This window comes from Trachinotus anak, unplaced genomic scaffold (assembly GCF_046630095.1).
Source record: "Trachinotus anak isolate AG129_WGS33_773 ecotype Australia unplaced genomic scaffold, CSIRO_AGI_Tana_v1 ptg000036l, whole genome shotgun sequence".
NCBI lineage: Eukaryota > Metazoa > Chordata > Actinopteri > Carangiformes > Carangidae > Trachinotus > Trachinotus anak.
Window position 1 is genome coordinate 36,214 of NW_027273887.1, and position 17,037 is coordinate 53,250.

The window sequence follows — 17,037 nt, forward strand, 5'->3', positions numbered from 1 at the left end:
AGAAAACATGTTCAACTAAACATGAATCAGAGCAGAGGATTTTTACAGAGTTGAAAACACGTCTGGAGGAAGTTAAAGTCCCTGTTTATCACTTATATAAACATGTAATAACTGGTTTATAATAGTGTTTATTAATGCTCAGTATTTGTTCTACATATGTTGTCATCATTCATCATGTGTTTATTCAGCAGCCTCCTCAGCTGTGAACAGACACATCACAGTTATCACAGCTTCATATACTGATCATGTGTTCAGTAAACGTAGTGAGAAATCTCTAAAACTGGTCATTTTTCATTCTTCAGATTTCAGTCTTAGCGACACCTGTGGTTACCTGTGGTAACAGTAGGTAACATGGGGTGGCTGCTTGGTCAGAAATCCTGCTTCATCAAACAACAGAAAAATTAACCAATGAAAACACAGGGACAGTTTATTAGTGAGAGAGACTTGATGTTTATATTCAGTTCAAACATTCATTTTCCTATTGTCAAGGTTTGAACTTTAAAATCTCACCAAAATAAAAGTCAGGAGAAAGTTTGCTAAATCATCTCTCATTCATAAATTATAGATGTTTGGATTATTTAACTTGTTTTATTTTTGAGATGAGTAACATTCTGCACATCACAGTTACTAACATCGGAATACACACATACTGTGTGTGTATGTATTTGTGTATATTGGTGTTTTTTTACTGAAAACTTGAACTGGTTATTCTCATTGTTTTATGATTGTTAAAACACCTTGTCTCAGTTGATTTTGATCTGTGCCACATAAATGAACATTTTATTATCACAGGAGCAACATCTGATGAGCTTTGAGGAACCTGTGGTGTCAGAGTTCAGTTTAGAGAATTTAAATCAGTAAAATGTGAATGAACGCTGGTTTTATGAAAGTAAATGTGATAAAGACAGAGACCTGGAGGGGGAGCAGCAGATCTCTGATCAACCTCCATCTGTTGCTGCAGCGACATCACTTCCTGTCGAGCCTGAAAACAACGACATGAATCAATGAGAGTTTTTGACCTCATGACTGATGGCGTTCTGCGATCATGTGACTCTGACCTGCTGCAGCTCCACGTCCAGCTGCTGCCGCTGCTGCTGCTCCGACTGCAACCTGACCAACATGAGCTGCAACTGAGACTGCACCTGATGTGCACACACACACACACACACACACACACAGTGTGAACCTGGCTCCTCATCTCACTGTGATTATTTCTGATTGATTAATTGAGAATATTGTCAACTGATTCATCAATAATGAAAGTCATTAGTGACTGAGTGATGAGTCTGGTCAGGTGTGTGGTTCAGACCTGAGCGAGCTCCTCACTGCAGCTCTGGGTGAAGCTGAGCCTCCAACAACATCAGCTGCTCCTTCAGCTGAAACCAGAGACGTTATCTCGTTAACATCATCACTCATCAACATCCAGACTGAAGCTGCCGCCTGGTTTCATGAATAAAACACCACACACAGACCTGCTGGGCGTCCTCTGTCTCCGTCCTTGACCGAGCTTCGTCCTCCAGCAGCTTCAGTCGGGCCAGGACCTGCAGACAGCAGGACACACACTGAACTACCTGTTGTATTAACCAGTGGATTTAATACGACCACAGAGGAAATTAAGCTGCAGTTTCTATGATTCACATTAAGTTCTGCAAAATAATCAATGAAGAGAACGAAATCATGAATATTTCAAGGAAAACTGGAATATTTACACCAATTTGAGAGTTGTCACGTTACTCTGTGAATGATCATCGTGGTCAGTGACTCTCACCGTCTGTTTCTGCTGCTCAGCCTCAAACACTTTATTCCTCCAGATGTTTTCTTCTTCTTCAGAGCGTCACTGTGCAGACTGCAGCTCTGCCTCCTGTCAGACAAAACAAAACTCACTCAGAGAGGCAACAAAGAACGTTTACAATCAGGTGATGAGATGAAACTGCTTCCTTTGTCTCACCGTCTCCTGCAGCTGCTTCTTGTTCTGATCAAACTCCACCTGCAGCTCCATGTGTTTCTGCTCAGCCTCGTTCACCCTCAGCTGCAGCTGACCAACAACAGACATATTAAACCAGGTCTTCTCAGTTCTCTTGTTCTGTGTCAAACTATCTGCTGGAAAGAGTCACAGAATTCTGACAGAAAAAAACTTCATCTGTGACGTTCATGAAAAAACTTTTGTTTTCATTTTTAAAAGTCCAAGTTTCCTGAACCTGGTCCTGAGATTGAGTTCAAGAGTCCCAGAAAAAATGTCATCAAATCCTGAAAGAGTTTCTGTAAAAGTTTGTGTTGTGATCATTTGAAAATGTCCCTGAGTTTAATAAAATATGTTATAAGTTCCAGACTTTTGGAAAGTCCCTGAATGAGTTCTTATCTAAATGGAGGGAAAAGTCCCAGAGGTCCCAGAGTTCAGGGAAGTTTCTAAGCTTGCTAATAGTCCCACAACTGATGTGTCACCTGTCGACCAGGTGTGTGTGTGTGTGTGTGTGTGTGTGTATATATATATATATATATATATATATATATATATATATATATATATATATATATATATATATATATATATATATATATGTGTGTGTTTTTACCTCAGAGTGAGACCTCTCTGCTTCACTTCTATTCTACTCCTGTTCAGAACAAGGACACATGAAGGAATCATGAGGAGTCCGTCAGTGTGGAGAGTATACTGTAGACAACAGAAACAACACTATAAAATATTTTATTTGTACCTTTGATGTGAATCTAGTGTGTTTGGACTCACGTTGCCATGGTTACGAGTCTGCTCCAGCTCGTCTCTGAGCTGCTGAAGTTCTTCCTCCAGACGAAGCAGCTGAGAGTCTTCCTCCAGACTGACAACAGCCAACAACAACATGTCAAACAACAAACAAACAGCAAACACGCAACAAGCTGTGGGTTTTGTACCTTTCAAACGGCTGTTCAGACTCCGTCTCACTTCCTGACTCCTGCAAAGAAGAAAAAGAAACAGAGGACATGTTCACATGCGTCACCAGAGGAGCTGATTCTCTTTGTTTTTCTGTGTTTTCTGTTTTGTTATTTGTTATTTTATTTCTTCTTTCAGCCTGAAATTCTCTGCTACATGGAAACGTTGAATTAGTTTTTTTTAGTTTTTTTCATAATGTTATAATCTTATAGTTTTTTTTATATGAATTTAAAACAAAATGTATTTATTGTGGTTTACGGTGGCCCTGAGAGGTCAACACACTGCAGTAAGGGTGAGATTGTTACCTGGACTGCACCCTGGTTCTCCAGCTGGGCCTTGAGCTCCTGCAGTTCAGCCTCTCTGGACGCCAGCGCCCCCTGCAGCTCTGAGGCACAAACATCAGGAAATGTGATGATCTGCTGAAGTCCTGCAGTCACTCTAACTCAGTGTAGAGAGCTTCAGTGAAGTTTGTTTTTATGTTGAATAACTTCTGCTTCTTTGTGTCTCTTCTGTTTTAACATCTTGGATCAAACTGTTTTTCACTTTAACAAGTTAAAGCTTTGTTTTTTTGTCTGATAATCCATTAATTAGTAATCCAAAATCAGATAACAGCTAACCAGTAGGTTAGCAGTTGATCATTGGAGAACTCGTTAAATAAATTCATGGCAGTGGACTCTGACCTAACCTGAGGTGTTACCTGCTCTTGGCCTGGCTGGTGGCCTGGTTCAGGGCGTCTCGGAGGATGGAGCTCTCCTGCTGAAGTCGGGCCAACTGAGCGTTGGGGACGTTCTCCAGTTGTTCCTGCAGACTCCCGATGTGTTCCAGTTTAACAGCCAGTTAGCTAAACATGCTACAAACACTGCTTTACAGATCCAACTAACAAGCTGGAACCAGAGACCTGACACTTAAATTCACTATTAAATCTGGACAGACTTATAACTGACTTGAATTTAATTTAGTTAATTAATTTGCTCTTGAAGATCTGTGACTTGGCTTCATTCCAAAAACTTTAGACTCGAAGACTTGCTTTGACAAGAAGTTGGACCTGATTTAGACCTGTCCTCAAGGACTTTACGAAGACTTGAAACTGGACCAGATACGTAACTTAAATTTGTCTTGACTTAATCTTAACCTCAAGAATTTGAGATTTAATGTTGACTTGCCCTCGAGGACTTGAGACTTGCTTTGACGAGACAGGAGACGTGTGGACGTGTCCTCAGGGACTTAGAGTTGGTGTAGACTTGCTCTCAAGGACTTGAGACTTGATTTAGACTTTCCCTTCAGACTTGATCAGATTCAGATTTTCTCTTATAGACATGACTTGACTTGGACTAGTGGTCATTAGAGGAACTGCCGCTCTCAGCTCTTCACTGTTGAAGCTTCACGTTTCAGACCTGGAGGTTGAATGAATTGTGAATCTTAATTCACACACTACAACAGTTAGTACACAGTGTACTACATGGACGTAAGTATCCAAACTGAGACACAGTCGTTGTATTTACCTGCTAACGTTAGCTGGTGAGAGGTGTTGTGACAGTGTTTGTGTACTCAGTGTGTACTGTCTGCTACTATTAAACAACTTTAGCGGATAACATTAGCTATAGCAGCTAAGATTATGTGGTGTGTTGTTTGTCTACTGTTTGTGTACTGACTGTACTCGTTAGCTGATGTCGCTGGTGTTGGGACAGTATTTACCAGCTGCCAGGAGTCGTGGCAGACGCCGGCCTTCTGGCTCAGGACCTCCATCAGTTTGTGTGTCTGGTCGTCACCGAGCGTCATGTTGGACATGGCGGACAGCAGCTCCCCGTATGGCAGCAGAGGGGAGGTGGGAGCAGGTTCGGTGACAGACGCTTAATGAAAAACCAAACGGTAATTTAATCATTATTTTACAGGAGAGCCCGACCTGAGGTCGATGTGTTTTCTGATCTGAACACTGGCTGATAAAAATCTTGGTGCTAATGGTTCCTGCTGAAAGTGAAAATTCACCTGTCTCAGGTTTGTTCTTGGACTTCTTCTTCTTCTTGTTCAAGGTCTCTTTGTGTTCCTCAGTTTTGGCGGCAGACGTTTCTTTGGTGACGTTCGCAGGAGGAACATCTACCACCGGGGCCAGCGCCAAGACCAGAACTTCCTTAGCAACGGTTTCCAACACAGTATGTGGGTCCATCCTGGCTGACTTCTTCTTCTCCTTTGGTGAGGGGGCTGGTGGAGACTCAACAGAGGTCATCACTGGTTCTGGTTCTGGTGTTAGTTTAGGTTCAGGCACAGCATCAAGTTCTGCAGCAGGTTCTGGATCAGATTCTGGTTCTGTACAGGTCACCACCACAGGTTCCACGGTGACGTCACCGCCTGGTTCTGAGAGCTTTCCATCGGCTCGGTCCTCCTTCTTCTTCGCTTTGCTTCTCTTCTCAAAAGTCTTGTCCTTCTTCTTCTTCTTCTCTGATTTCTTGGTCTGGGCTTGGATGATCTCGCGTCGCTGTTTGGCCAGCACCTCCTCGTACGACGTCTCCTTCATGGACAGGGTGGAGACGAGGGCGATGGCCACCGCCGAGATGACCATGAAGCCTCCAAAGAGCATGAAGCTGAGAGTCTGCGGGTCAGAGACGTCCATGACTGATGTCTCACAGGAAGTCTGCAGGATTGAGAGGGAGGACGTTGTAGTACGAGTTAAAGTCCTGATTCTTGGCAAAAATAAACTGAACATTATTAAAGTTATGACAGCTTTTATCATTCTAATATAAAATAAATCAATGAATAATTTGTAAAGTGATGACACTAAATGTTATGTCTCTTTAAGGCTGCTTTGTGTCTCTCTGAGTTTATTCTGTAGTTTGTCTCTGTGGTCATTCTGAAACTCGTGTTTTTTGTGTCTCATTGTGGTCGTTTAGTTTCTCTTTGTGGTTAACTGTGACACTCTAACTGTAATCAAGTACTTTTACTGTGATATTGTAACTACATGAAGTACTTTTATTGTGACACTGTAACTACATGAAGTACTTTTATTGAAACTCTTTACTGTAACAGTATTCTAATGTTGTATTTTAATGTTGTGTACTTTTACTTATGTGTTTGAATGTTTGAGGAGCAGAAAGGGCGACGTGTCCACAATTAACCAGTGGTGGACAGTAACGGAGTAAATTTACTTGAGTACTGTACTTAAGTACACATCCAGAGGATTTGTACTTTACTTGAGTATTAGATTTCTTTGGTACTTATTACTCTTACTTGAATACATTTCCAAGACAAATATTTTTACTTTTACTCGAGTAAATTTCTAGGAAGGCTGAAAAGTACTCGTTACTTTCAGGTCTGCTCTTTTTTTTTTTTTTTTTTTTTTTAAATTCTAAAATACTATTGGACACAAGCTGTGTTTGTCAAAGAATGAAACCTATCACAGTGCACGCTCTCCACTGAGATCTACATAAAAGTGGATAATAATATCGGGACATGGGGAGACAAGACAGACATGGGGAGACAGACATTGGGAGACAGGCACGGAGACAGACAAGACAGACATGGGGAGACAGAGTTTGTTGTGCTCCTATATTGTACTGGTACATGTCCTTCCTGTAAAGTCAAGTGACTTCAACATTGAGTTATTGAAAGCAGAGATGTAGTTTTTTGTAAAGCAGTGGTTCTCAACCAGTGGTCTGGGGACAACATTGGTCTTTGAGGGGGTTCCAGTTCCCAACTTAGCTAAATGATAGAGTTAGTTGGACGGTGCAGGTTCATTTGGTTACAGTTTTAATGATTGTTAATAAACACTGCATCTGCAACATCTGCTGTCCTCTTATGATCCCATTCATTTTATTTGTTCTTATAGGTGTTTCTGCAGGCTTTATAAAACACTGTGGTTCTAAAAGCAGGCACATCAGTGCAGGTGGTTTCAAAGAGTTAATTCTCAGAAACAAGACTTAAAAGGTCCTTAAATTCATTTAGAAAAAATTATAGTAATTCATTGATGTGAAAAATAAGAAGTTTACTCTTACTCTTATTTTTACTTAAAGTAAATTTAAAAGCATGTACTTTTGGATACTTAAGTACCTTTAAAAGCAAGTACTTTTTTACTCTTACTCGAGTAACATTTAGACTGAGCTACTTTTACTTGTAACGGAGTAAATTTTGACCGGTAGTATTTGTACTCTTACTTAAGTACTGGGGTCGAGTACTCTGTCCATCTCTGCAATTAACCCTTCGTACTGTCAACACACACACACGCACACACACACGCACACGCACACACACACACACACGCCAGTTATGTAACTCGGGTCAGTTTCTTCTGACCACCGGAAATACAGAATTTCACAATAAAACTCACTTTAACTCAGAAGTACATTCAAACCCTTTTATAAACCCACAGTGACGTCATCTCTGACAAGGAATATTTCTGGCTTTTACACGTTATTTCCCGACAGTTTTATATTCATTCATACCAAACTGTGTTTCCTGCATCTTTAACAGACTGGGATGTTTCCTTCTGATGGGTCCAGATGTTTCAGTTCAAAGCCGGAAATTTGAAAAGGATCAAAACGTTTTTGACTGAAGTTTCATATTACATCATAATTTCTGTCTTTTTTTTCCTGCCTGAGTTTAAAATCGACTGATTTTCCAGTCGTTCAGCTTCTCGTCGTCCCCTGACATGATGCGTTGGGTCTGAGTCTGTCGGTTAGTGAGAGCTCTCACCTGAGCGTCGGGGCTCTCACCTGAGCGCTGTCTGTCAGCTGCAGAGGCGTGGCACGTTCTCTGAACGGGACAAGCTCCGCCCCCGCCGGCAGCGCGGGTCCTGGTTGGTCAGCGGGGACGTCACTCACATACATTTAACCCACAGGGATTGGCGGAGGCTGGAGGGCAGCGGGAGCTCGCCCCATGGAAGATGTAGTTCTCTGGTTTAAAACTACAGAGAACTAAATGGATTGTTCTCACTCATGTGAAAACAATTATAAAAAAAAGGATGTTTATAAATTGAGTGTTTCGACCATTTGATTTTTAATAAAGTTAGTGCTGAAGGTGTGATATTTGTTTTATTAGAAAGTTATTTCATTATTTTAATCTTAAATAACTTTAAAGATATTTGAGGTCTTATTGGTCCAGATTCATCCGGAAGCAGGACGAGTCCAAACACACAGGGACCAGAAGAAAGAGGACATCTGCAGCGGAGACACTGGGACAGAAGAACTGTGACAGGTTCTCTGAGGTGCTGCAACAACCAACCGGACAAGAATGTGAAGAACTGTGAGAAGAACTGGTTTAAAGCTCCACACAGTCTAAAGGCAGATGTCCATGTGTTTGTGATTATAAAGCAGGTCTAGGTTCTATATTAATACTGTGAAAGTATCAAAGCCTCAGTCCACAGAGAAATGCACACAGCCTGTATTCAGACACTGAGCCTTAAAACCAGCCGTCAGGACTTCTGGAACTTTGTGATGTCACAACAAAGCAGTCACTGCCCTGAGCCACGCCCAAGCCCCGCCCACCTGCACCCACCATCCAACCTTGCAGGATTTGGTTTCTCTGAGTGTTTACCTGAAATCTGCTGTATTTTTATTGGATCACTCAGAAAACAGTCAGCCTATCAGAGGAGAGGCTCAGAGCCTAATATATCTTCTGATGTAGATCAACACTATAAATTAAACAGAGGAAGTTAAAATAGACAGAGGGGGGGTCACAACAAATACTGATCTGTTTAAGGTTTTTCTCTTTACTGCACTTTGGATAAAGTTCACTGACAAAAAAACGAGTATATGCAGTAGCACCCTCACTTTACACATTGATGTTTCTGTTGCTTGTATGTAGGGTTGTGAACGATAAACCGATGCGACCGGAAAGTGAGAGATACGGCTGCATCGGTAGCAGCCTCCTCAATCGATACGAATTATCAATGAATTCCTAGATGAATCGGTTATAGAGTCATGGATCGGGTATCGCGAGACTTTGAATCGGTTGGCGGCATTACACACGCGCCAGGTCTCTAAAACAACGCGAGAGCTGAGGCTGCCCGCGAAACGCCGTAGCTGCCTAGCTGGTATTAGCATGAGTGATAAACAAGGGACGACACGGAAAATGGAGGAGGTGGAGAACGAAAGCGTCAGCCTGACCGAAGGTGATAATGCACCGAGAAAGATTTCCAACGCATCGGGGAAACAAAAATCCCAGGTGTGGACCGTTTTTGGGTTTTATAAGAAGGAAGGGAAGCTCGAACAAAGTTTGTTGTTACTACTCTGTGCTACTTTTACCTCTGGAGTTCCCATCCAGTCTGAAAATAAATACATTGACATGTGATTTTGTTGTTCTGTTCTTTTCTTTGTCTTTTACATATTTAAAAAGAAACTGTTGTACTGTCACTTTCATAGACTTGGCTTCTTTATTATATAAAATATCTACAACAAATATTAACCATAGAATCGAATCGTATCGTTCTCACACTGTATGGAATCGATTCGTATCGAATCAGTCTGTAATAAAAAGACATCGTTTTTGAATCGAATCGTAACCTGTGTATCTAGATGCATATCGAGTCGTTTATCACAGAGAGATGTGTGATGTTAGTCACAGACCAGCCTGTCCATGAGGCGGACTCCATCACCCCCGGTGCCGGCCGCAGGGGGCGCTGCTCAGCACAGCCCCTCCCGGCCCGGCGGCTGAGCCTCTCTGAAGAAGCAGCAGCAGCGGAGCCGGTTAGCGGCGGGCTAAGTGGAGCTCCAGCTAACGGGATGTCTACAGCCTCTAAGGTGGTCCTCGGGCTCTCTGTGGTTCTGACTGTAGGCACCGTGGCTGGCGTCCACCTCACTCAGGCCTGGGAGCGACAGGTACTCCCGGGAGAACCGAGCCGGATCTCAGGCTAGCAGCTAGCAGCTAGCAGCTAGCAGCGGAGACGGTCGGGTTACCGGAGCGGGAGGTCACAGGAAGTTTACGGACTGTTTTACCGTTTAACGCTAAAACCTGGCGGTGTTCGGTGTTTAACGGAGAAGGTGCAGCTTCTAACATTTACCGCACTCAGCTGAGCCGGGTAACGTTAGCCGCTCGAACCGGAAAACCCGAAAACCCGAAAACGGTTCGCGGTCAGGCTGAACGGCGAGTAAATCACATCCGGTGACACCTTTCAAAATAAAGGCTCTGACTAACGCTTTCTTCGTAAATCGAAGCGCAGCCTTGTGTTACCTCGTGTTCAGGTGATTTCACGGTGCAGAACGACATTTATTTACTGGGACAGGAAATACGTTTTTGTTCCCATTATTCTTTCATTCTTATTTTTCTCCGCAAGTGCTCGATCGGCAAAAAACAAATAATAATAATAAAATCAGCAGATGAGCTGCTCAGGCACAAAGAGACCCTCAGTGTCCGCAGGCTGCTGGAGCAGATTTCTGCTTGTGGCTATAGTTGATTAACTGTCAGATTTTCTGTTTCTCTGTTTTAAGTCACTGAATCTTTGATGGACATTATTCACAGTCGTTTATCATTTAACTGATCAAATCAAGAAAAGAAATGTCTCCTGGTGTTGACGCTGTGGCAGTGGTGCAGTTTGAAGAGGTGGTGTTGTTTTTAAATGTCCTAGACCTCATTACGAAAAACCGGAAGCGTCACTTTATTTTGAAGGAGAGGGAAGTGTTGTGTTTCCTGCTTTGTGTTGACTTCTGGGGACAGTGAAACCAAACCATATTCATTTAAAGTGGTCCGCCGTTTCTTAAATGGAGTTTGGTGTGTTGGGTTGTTGATGTGGTTTAGAGTCGTTTTCCCGCTCACCTGCGGGTTGTTTTACACTGTGAAAACAAACTCTGAGTCGTGATAACTGGACTCTGAGTGTGGTCGTTTAATGTTTGTTTGTGGTTGTCGTTGTCCAGCGTCTCCACGAGGGCGTGGTCAGGGATCTGGAGCGGTGGGAGAAGAAGAAGGAGAACCTGAGGAGGTTGGAGGAGCAGAGGATTCTGACCAGACACCTGAAGGAGGAGAGACAACGCAGAGAGAAAGAGCCCCACCCACAGGACCACCCCTGAGACAGGTACACGACGACACACCTGTTCACCTTTGGTGTGGTCCCAGGTCCCTGACTGTCCTTGTGTTTACCTGTCCAGGTGCGTTACTGTGTACCTGAGGCGCAGCGATGGACAGCAGCAGTGAGCAGCTGGGTGGGGGTGAGGACGAGGCGGCCTGCGCGTCAGCCTCAGAGGGTCTGGAGGAGGGGGAGGTGGAGGGGGAGACGCTGCTGATCGTGGAGTCGGAGGATCAGGGATCAGTGGATCTGTCACATGACCAGAGCGGAGACTCCCTGACCAGTGATGTGGGCGAGGAGGCTGAGGGAGGCTGGGCCTGCGAAGACATGTCCTTCTACTGCGACCGCTGCCACAGGTGGATACCTGCAGGTGAGACAGACAGATTGCTCAGTTTCTCTGAGTCACATTAAGACGGTCTTAAGGACCGCCTCCTCCACTGACGTCCTCTCCGCCTCTCGATTAGTCCTTACACAGTTTATAATGAACTCAAAAAACTTCACTATTTCATAACTACAAAACTCTATTATGCAGATTGTGAGCAGGTGTGAACAGGTGTGAGCAGGGCCTCAGTCTGAATGACTCTAACACTCTCTGTCTTCAGCTCAGCTCCATGGTGAACAGCCGAGTTACCTGAAAGGAGACAACTTCTTCAAATTCATCTGCTCCGACTGCTCTGAGGATGGAAAGGAAAGCTTCGAGAGGATGAGACTCACCTGGCAGCAGGTACACGGCCAGAGCAAGAATAAACAAGAATAAACACTTTTTCTGTGCCGTGAACGTCAGAGTAAGAGTCGTAACAGTAACACATGAGCTGACACAGCGTCACAAGAACAGAGGAGAATAAATCTTCTCCTCAGAACAGCAAAATTTACTCTCACACTGTTTCATCCCTGATTCTGTATTTAAACATTAAAATACTTTGTCATTAAGTCAGATCTTGATTGAAGACCCAGAGGATCTCAGGCTGGCTCGTACGGGGTTAACACTCCTGTTGTGATCAGTAAAATCTTAAAATGTAAATGAACAGGGAGCCAATGAAGAGAAGAAGAAGATGTGATGTCATCTGTTAAAACCAATGAGAAGCCGAGTTGCTGGTTGGAGGTGGAGAGTGACTGTTTTATACCAGAGAGGAGGGAGAGATAGTGATAGATGTGTGTTTGGTTGTGTCATTATTGATCAGTGTTCTGATCAATACAGATGATTGATTGAGTCTGTGTATATTCACGTTAGCCTTTGCTGTGTGTCTGCTGTGCGTCAGGTGGTGATGTTGGCCATGTACAACCTGTCTCTGGAGGGGACCGGTCGCCAGGGTTACTTCAGATGGAAGGAGGACATCTGTGCTTTCATTGGCCGACACTGGAACTTCCTGCTGGGAACCAGGTGACTCTAAAGGCTCCATGTTCACGGTCTGAAGCAGGTGGTGCAGGTTCATTCAGGTCACGTCCAGGTCACTTTTTCATTTTAACGAGTGTTTGAACTTAATTAAAACTGTAACAAACAGGACGTGTCTGTCTCTCTGTAAATAAACTACATGATAGTGGCGAGTGATGTCACCACGAGCTGCTCTCATCAAGTGTCATTATCAGTCTGATCAGACTCAAAACAAAATGAGCTCAGGCCTCCAGCTGATCAGCTGATCACCATCAGTCTGTTAAAGTTGTTGTCGATGTGCTGTGAAGCGTTTTCTTGGTCAAATGATGAAAAAGTTCAGAGTCACAGAATAAATCACTTGTTGACTGATATCTGGGCGTGTGGCCATGATGTCATGATGTCATCTATCACGTTCACCAGCCTGTCGCTCTTTGAATCCTCTGAACAGCTGAGATCCGGCTCTTATCAGACCACTGTCGTTCCAGAAGTATCAGTCCTAATAAAACAGGGTCATACTCAGGTATAGCAGTGGAGGATGAAGGTACCGCACTAGGATCAGGTCTCCTGCAGGACCAGCTCTCCTCTTCTGGTTTAGTCCAGGAGGAAATGGGTCTCTGACCTGGTGACTGTGACTCTGCAGGAAGAAGACGTCGACGTGGTGGAGCACGGTGGCCGGCTGTCTGTCGGTCGGCAGTCCCACCTTCTTCCGCTCAGGAGCGCAGGAGTTTGGTGAGCCCGGCTGGTGGAAGCTGGTCCAGAACAGACCTCCGACCCTGCGACCAGAGGTGGACAAGTCCACCACAAAGACTAAAGGTAGGACGTCACTTTCCCTCTGGTCAAAGGTTTCACTCACCCGCTTCAGGGAAACTAAACTGAGCTGATGTGTTGCAGCCTCCAAACCTGCCATGGACCCGATCATCACTGTGGAGGGTCTGAGGAAGCGTGGCGCCAGAAACCCTGTGGAAAATGCCATGCAGCTGAAGGAGAAGCGCTCTCGCACACAGGAGGCTAAAGACATCCGGCGCGCTCAGAAGGAGGCGGTGGGAGGCTACACTGACCGCAGCGCCTCCTCCACGCCCGTTAAACTGGGCGCAGGTCGCAGCGGGAGCACCGGACGCCGCCCTGATCACATCCTGGAGAAAGGTGAGGTCATTGATTTCTCCTCCCTCAGCTCCTCAGACCGAACGCCACTCACCAGCCCGTCACCGTCGCCTTCACCCGACTTCTCCGCCCCGGGGACGCCAGCATCTCATTCAGCTACACCCAGCCTGTTGTCAGAGGCGGACCTCATCCCCGACGCCATGCCCCCTCAGGCGCTGTTCCACGGTGAGTTAACATCCAGATGTGCTCTGTTGTTGTGCCGTGATGTGACACTGACGGTCTGACCTCTGTGCTGCCTGCGCCGCCAGACGACGAGGAGATGGAGACGGAGGGGATGATCGACCCAGGGATGGAGTACATTCCTCCTCCCAGCGCCAGCCTTGTCGCCCGTAAGAAGCTCCGCCCAGTACCACCTCACATCAAGCGTGAAGCAGAGAGTGAGGATGATGAAGGTCGTGAGCGAGAGCACGACTTTGAGGAGTCGGTGGGACGGAATGAAGGTCCGTCTCTCTCTGCTGGGGGGTGTGTTGGTGCTGGAGGCCCTGAGCGGAGGAGGATCACTCATCCTGAGAAAACAGACGGAGCTGGCGGCGTCTCCCAGAGCCCTCGCCACATCCCCCTCACGCTTTATGAGGAGAGGATGCTGCTGCGACGGCTGGACGCCTGCCCGCTGGCCTTAGCTGTCACCCCGCAGGCCAAACGCTTCCACAGGAAGCTGCTGGTCCGCCAGGCCAAGAGGCAGAGAGGGCTCCCCCTGCTGGACATCGACCGGGCCGTCAGCGCCACCCTCAGTCTGGTGGGAGGAATCTACGGCGCCCAGGAAGCAGGGACACTGATGGGAGGTGGAGTCGTGGGGAAATATTGCACCAACAGCCAGGAGCTGCGTATTCTTGATCGCTTCCAGGTACCTTCAGGCCCCACCCCCCCGTCTCAGCAGGAAGTAGTTAATGTTCAGCACAGGAGCTCATTAAGTCCTGGAGTCATTCATGATGCATGGTGGTAGTTCACAGGAGGTTTCCATAAACTGGTTTAGTCACAGCAGCAAACCACGAGTGAACCAGTGAATCAATGAACCAGTGAATGTTTAAGTGAAAGTTGTTGTAAATGTTTGTCAGGTGTGGTTTTAAATTGCTGGGTGAAGCTTCTGGTTTTGTTGTGGATGCTGAGACCTGCTGACCTCTGACCTCTGTGCAGACCAACCTCTCCAGCAGAAGAGGGGTCCAGCAGCACCTGGTGTCCTTCTGGCATCGTCTCATGGGAGCAGAAGGAAGTTTGGACCAGAGCATCAAGAGTCCGTACACATCCCGCATCCTGAAACCCTTCATCAGGTAAAGAGTCCTGAAGGTTTCTGCCTCGACACGTCAGTAGTCAGTACCACCATCATCATCATCATCATCATCTGCAGCTGCAGCTGCAGCAGTTGTCTGTGACTGTTTCCTCACTGCTCCTCATTGTTTCCTCACTGCCCTCACTGCTTCCTCACTGCTTCCTCACTGTTTCCTCACTGCCACCTCCTCTCTAACCCTTCAGGAGGGACTATGAGAGTCGCCCGGTGAAGCTGCGGTTGCTGGCGGAGATCAGAGCGTACCCTCACAGAGCGGAGCCGGACTGGGTCCCTGAGCCCGACGCCCCCATCGACTACTGCTACGTCCGCCCGAACCACATCCCCTCTGTCAACGCTATGTGTCACGACAGCTTCTGGCCAGGTAGCACAGACGCCTCCTTGTACTTACCCACCATCCTACCACCAATCTGTCTGTCCACACCCACCACCTGTTTGGTCACCCCCCTCCAGGTGTGGACCTGTCTGAGTGTCTGCAGTACCCGGACTTCAGCGTGGTCGTCCTCTATAAGAAAGTCGTGATTGGCTTCGGTTTCATGGTGCCGGATGTGAAGTACAACGAGGCCTACATCTCCTTCCTGCTGGTGCACCCTGAGTGGAGGAGAGCCGGCATCGGCACCTTCATGATCTACCATCTCATCCAGGTGAGACGCTGCAGGTCAGAGGTCAAACACTGACACGGAGGCTACCTGTGGGTGGGGCATCCGGGGCTGATCTTATATTGGTACTTGTTCCTGATTGGTCAGAAGTGTAAGACAGCAGTGAGCGCTCATGTATACGTTCAGTCATTTAACAAACACAATGTTTAGTTTGCCTCCTGTCAGCTTTACACAGTATATTGTCCACCAGTGATGATGTCACACTGCTACGTGGTGGGTGTGGTTTCCTAACTGTACAGGAGCAGCACAGTTCTTATCTGTGTCCACATTCAGGGTCTTGTCCTCATCTGAAGACCGACTGTCTCATTCCTAAGGCTCCTTCAGATGTGTCCTTCTCCTGAACATAGAGGGATGTTTGACCATGAAGGCTCCAACAGGTGGATCCTTCATGGTCAAACATATCCCAAGATTCATTGCTCTGGTAATAAAAAGAATCTGTCATCAAACAGGATCAACTGTTAATGTCAGTGTTGTGTTTCAGCTCAGTTCAACAGTAACGGTACAACTGTTAAAACCAAGGACCTGAAAACAAAAAGTTACTGTGAAGAAAAGTTGTCAGGGTTGCTAGGCAACCAGAGGCACACTTTGGCGAGTTGAGCTCCACAGTCTCAGAAAGGCCAGACGCCGTCGGTGTGACCTCAGTGTGGTGTTTGTGTCTTTCAGACGTGTATGGGGAAGGACGTGACGCTGCATGTGTCGGCCAGTAATCCTGCCATGCTGCTGTACCAGAAGTTTGGTTTCAAAGCGGAGGAGTACATCCTGGACTTCTACGATAAATACTACCCTGTCGACAGCACAGAGTGCCGCCACGCCTTCTTCCTCCGGCTTAGACGCTGAGACGACGACGCCATGTGTTTGCCTTAACTTTCAAATTCACAGAACAGTCAGTCCAGGAGTGTTGGTCAGTGAGCTGGTCCGCTGCAGCTGCTGAGGGATGGGACTCCATCATATTTCACGTTAAGTGTATGAGTGTTGGTTCCTCCCATGATGTTTGTGAGGAGCAGTGACTGTCAGGCAGAAACAGTCCAACACCAGCTCCTGATGATGATTAGTTATCAGCTGTTTTTGTCTCCTTCAGTTTCTCTCTGAACCTGTTTCTCTCCAGTCACCTGTCACACGTCATCTGAATGTATGAAGCTCGAAGTTTCACCGTCAGAGTAATTCATGTTTTCAGGTTGTGTGGACAAACATGGTGGAACCTGCGTCTGTGTCAGACCAGGGTGTTTAGACCTGGAGGTGTGAAGAAACAGCTGCAGCTGCTTGTATCTGAGTTTAAGGTTTTACATGAAAAACTGTCCAATAAACTAAAACAGATGAAACTCACCGACGGTCTGTGGATTTTAAACTCTTTAATATAATATAGGCTTTATTAATATCATATAATGTCAGCTGATTTTGTAAATTAATTTTATAAAACCAAGTTTATTTCAGGTGTTAGACCATCAGGTGATTCTCACTGGTCATTTCATCCAAACAGATTTCAACCTCATGTTCACTGACTGAATCAGCTGAGCAGCAGACAGCTAGTAGCTAGCTAACTGTGACAGCGCCCACCTGTCACTCAGAGGCCACGCCCTCAATTCTCCATCACTTTAGTCCCTAATAAAATGTAAACATGTTTCTTTCTGCTGTAAAGTTGGACATTTGAAC

At 45.8% G+C, this 17,037-nt stretch overlaps 3 protein-coding genes across 7 annotated transcripts; 2 read left to right on the top strand and 1 right to left on the bottom strand.

Moving 5' to 3' along the window:
* Positions 1 to 165: 165 nt before the first annotated feature.
* rrbp1b (ribosome binding protein 1b) lies at positions 166 to 8,394 on the bottom strand. 5 transcript variants are annotated; one of them, XM_071472190.1, is made up of 14 exons: positions 7,630 to 8,394; positions 4,913 to 5,555; positions 4,622 to 4,776; positions 3,624 to 4,320; positions 3,232 to 3,311; positions 2,908 to 2,948; positions 2,747 to 2,834; positions 2,574 to 2,612; positions 1,949 to 2,035; positions 1,769 to 1,861; positions 1,473 to 1,541; positions 1,310 to 1,376; positions 1,059 to 1,142; positions 166 to 982 (listed from the first exon to the last, which is right to left on the bottom strand). In XM_071472190.1, exons 1-4 carry the CDS (start codon positions 7,741 to 7,743, stop codon positions 4,315 to 4,317), a joined length of 918 nt encoding a protein of 305 aa, XP_071328291.1. In that variant the 5' UTR covers positions 7,744 to 8,394; the 3' UTR covers positions 166 to 982; positions 1,059 to 1,142; positions 1,310 to 1,376; positions 1,473 to 1,541; positions 1,769 to 1,861; positions 1,949 to 2,035; positions 2,574 to 2,612; positions 2,747 to 2,834; positions 2,908 to 2,948; positions 3,232 to 3,311; positions 3,624 to 4,314. The 5 variants fall into 5 exon arrangements, with proteins under 5 accessions (XP_071328291.1, XP_071328292.1, XP_071328293.1 ...); XM_071472191.1 differs by having other exon boundaries at positions 2,574 to 2,671; XM_071472192.1 differs by having other exon boundaries at positions 3,612 to 4,320.
* Positions 8,395 to 9,404: 1,010 nt separating this feature from the next.
* pet117 (protein PET117 homolog, mitochondrial) lies at positions 9,405 to 10,917 on the top strand. The gene is made up of 2 exons (XM_071472194.1): positions 9,405 to 9,732; positions 10,765 to 10,917. The coding sequence occupies exons 1-2, from the start codon at positions 9,430 to 9,432 to the stop codon at positions 10,915 to 10,917; spliced, it is 456 nt and encodes a 151-aa protein (XP_071328295.1). The 5' UTR covers positions 9,405 to 9,429.
* A 107-nt stretch (positions 10,918 to 11,024) lies between these two features.
* kat14 (lysine acetyltransferase 14) lies at positions 11,025 to 16,710 on the top strand. Its single transcript, XM_071472188.1, has 10 exons — positions 11,025 to 11,283; positions 11,516 to 11,637; positions 12,173 to 12,294; positions 12,926 to 13,098; positions 13,177 to 13,611; positions 13,695 to 14,290; positions 14,581 to 14,714; positions 14,917 to 15,092; positions 15,182 to 15,372; positions 16,051 to 16,710. The coding sequence occupies exons 1-10, from the start codon at positions 11,025 to 11,027 to the stop codon at positions 16,222 to 16,224; spliced, it is 2,382 nt and encodes a 793-aa protein (XP_071328289.1). The 3' UTR covers positions 16,225 to 16,710.
* The last annotated feature ends 327 nt before the right edge of the window (positions 16,711 to 17,037 follow it).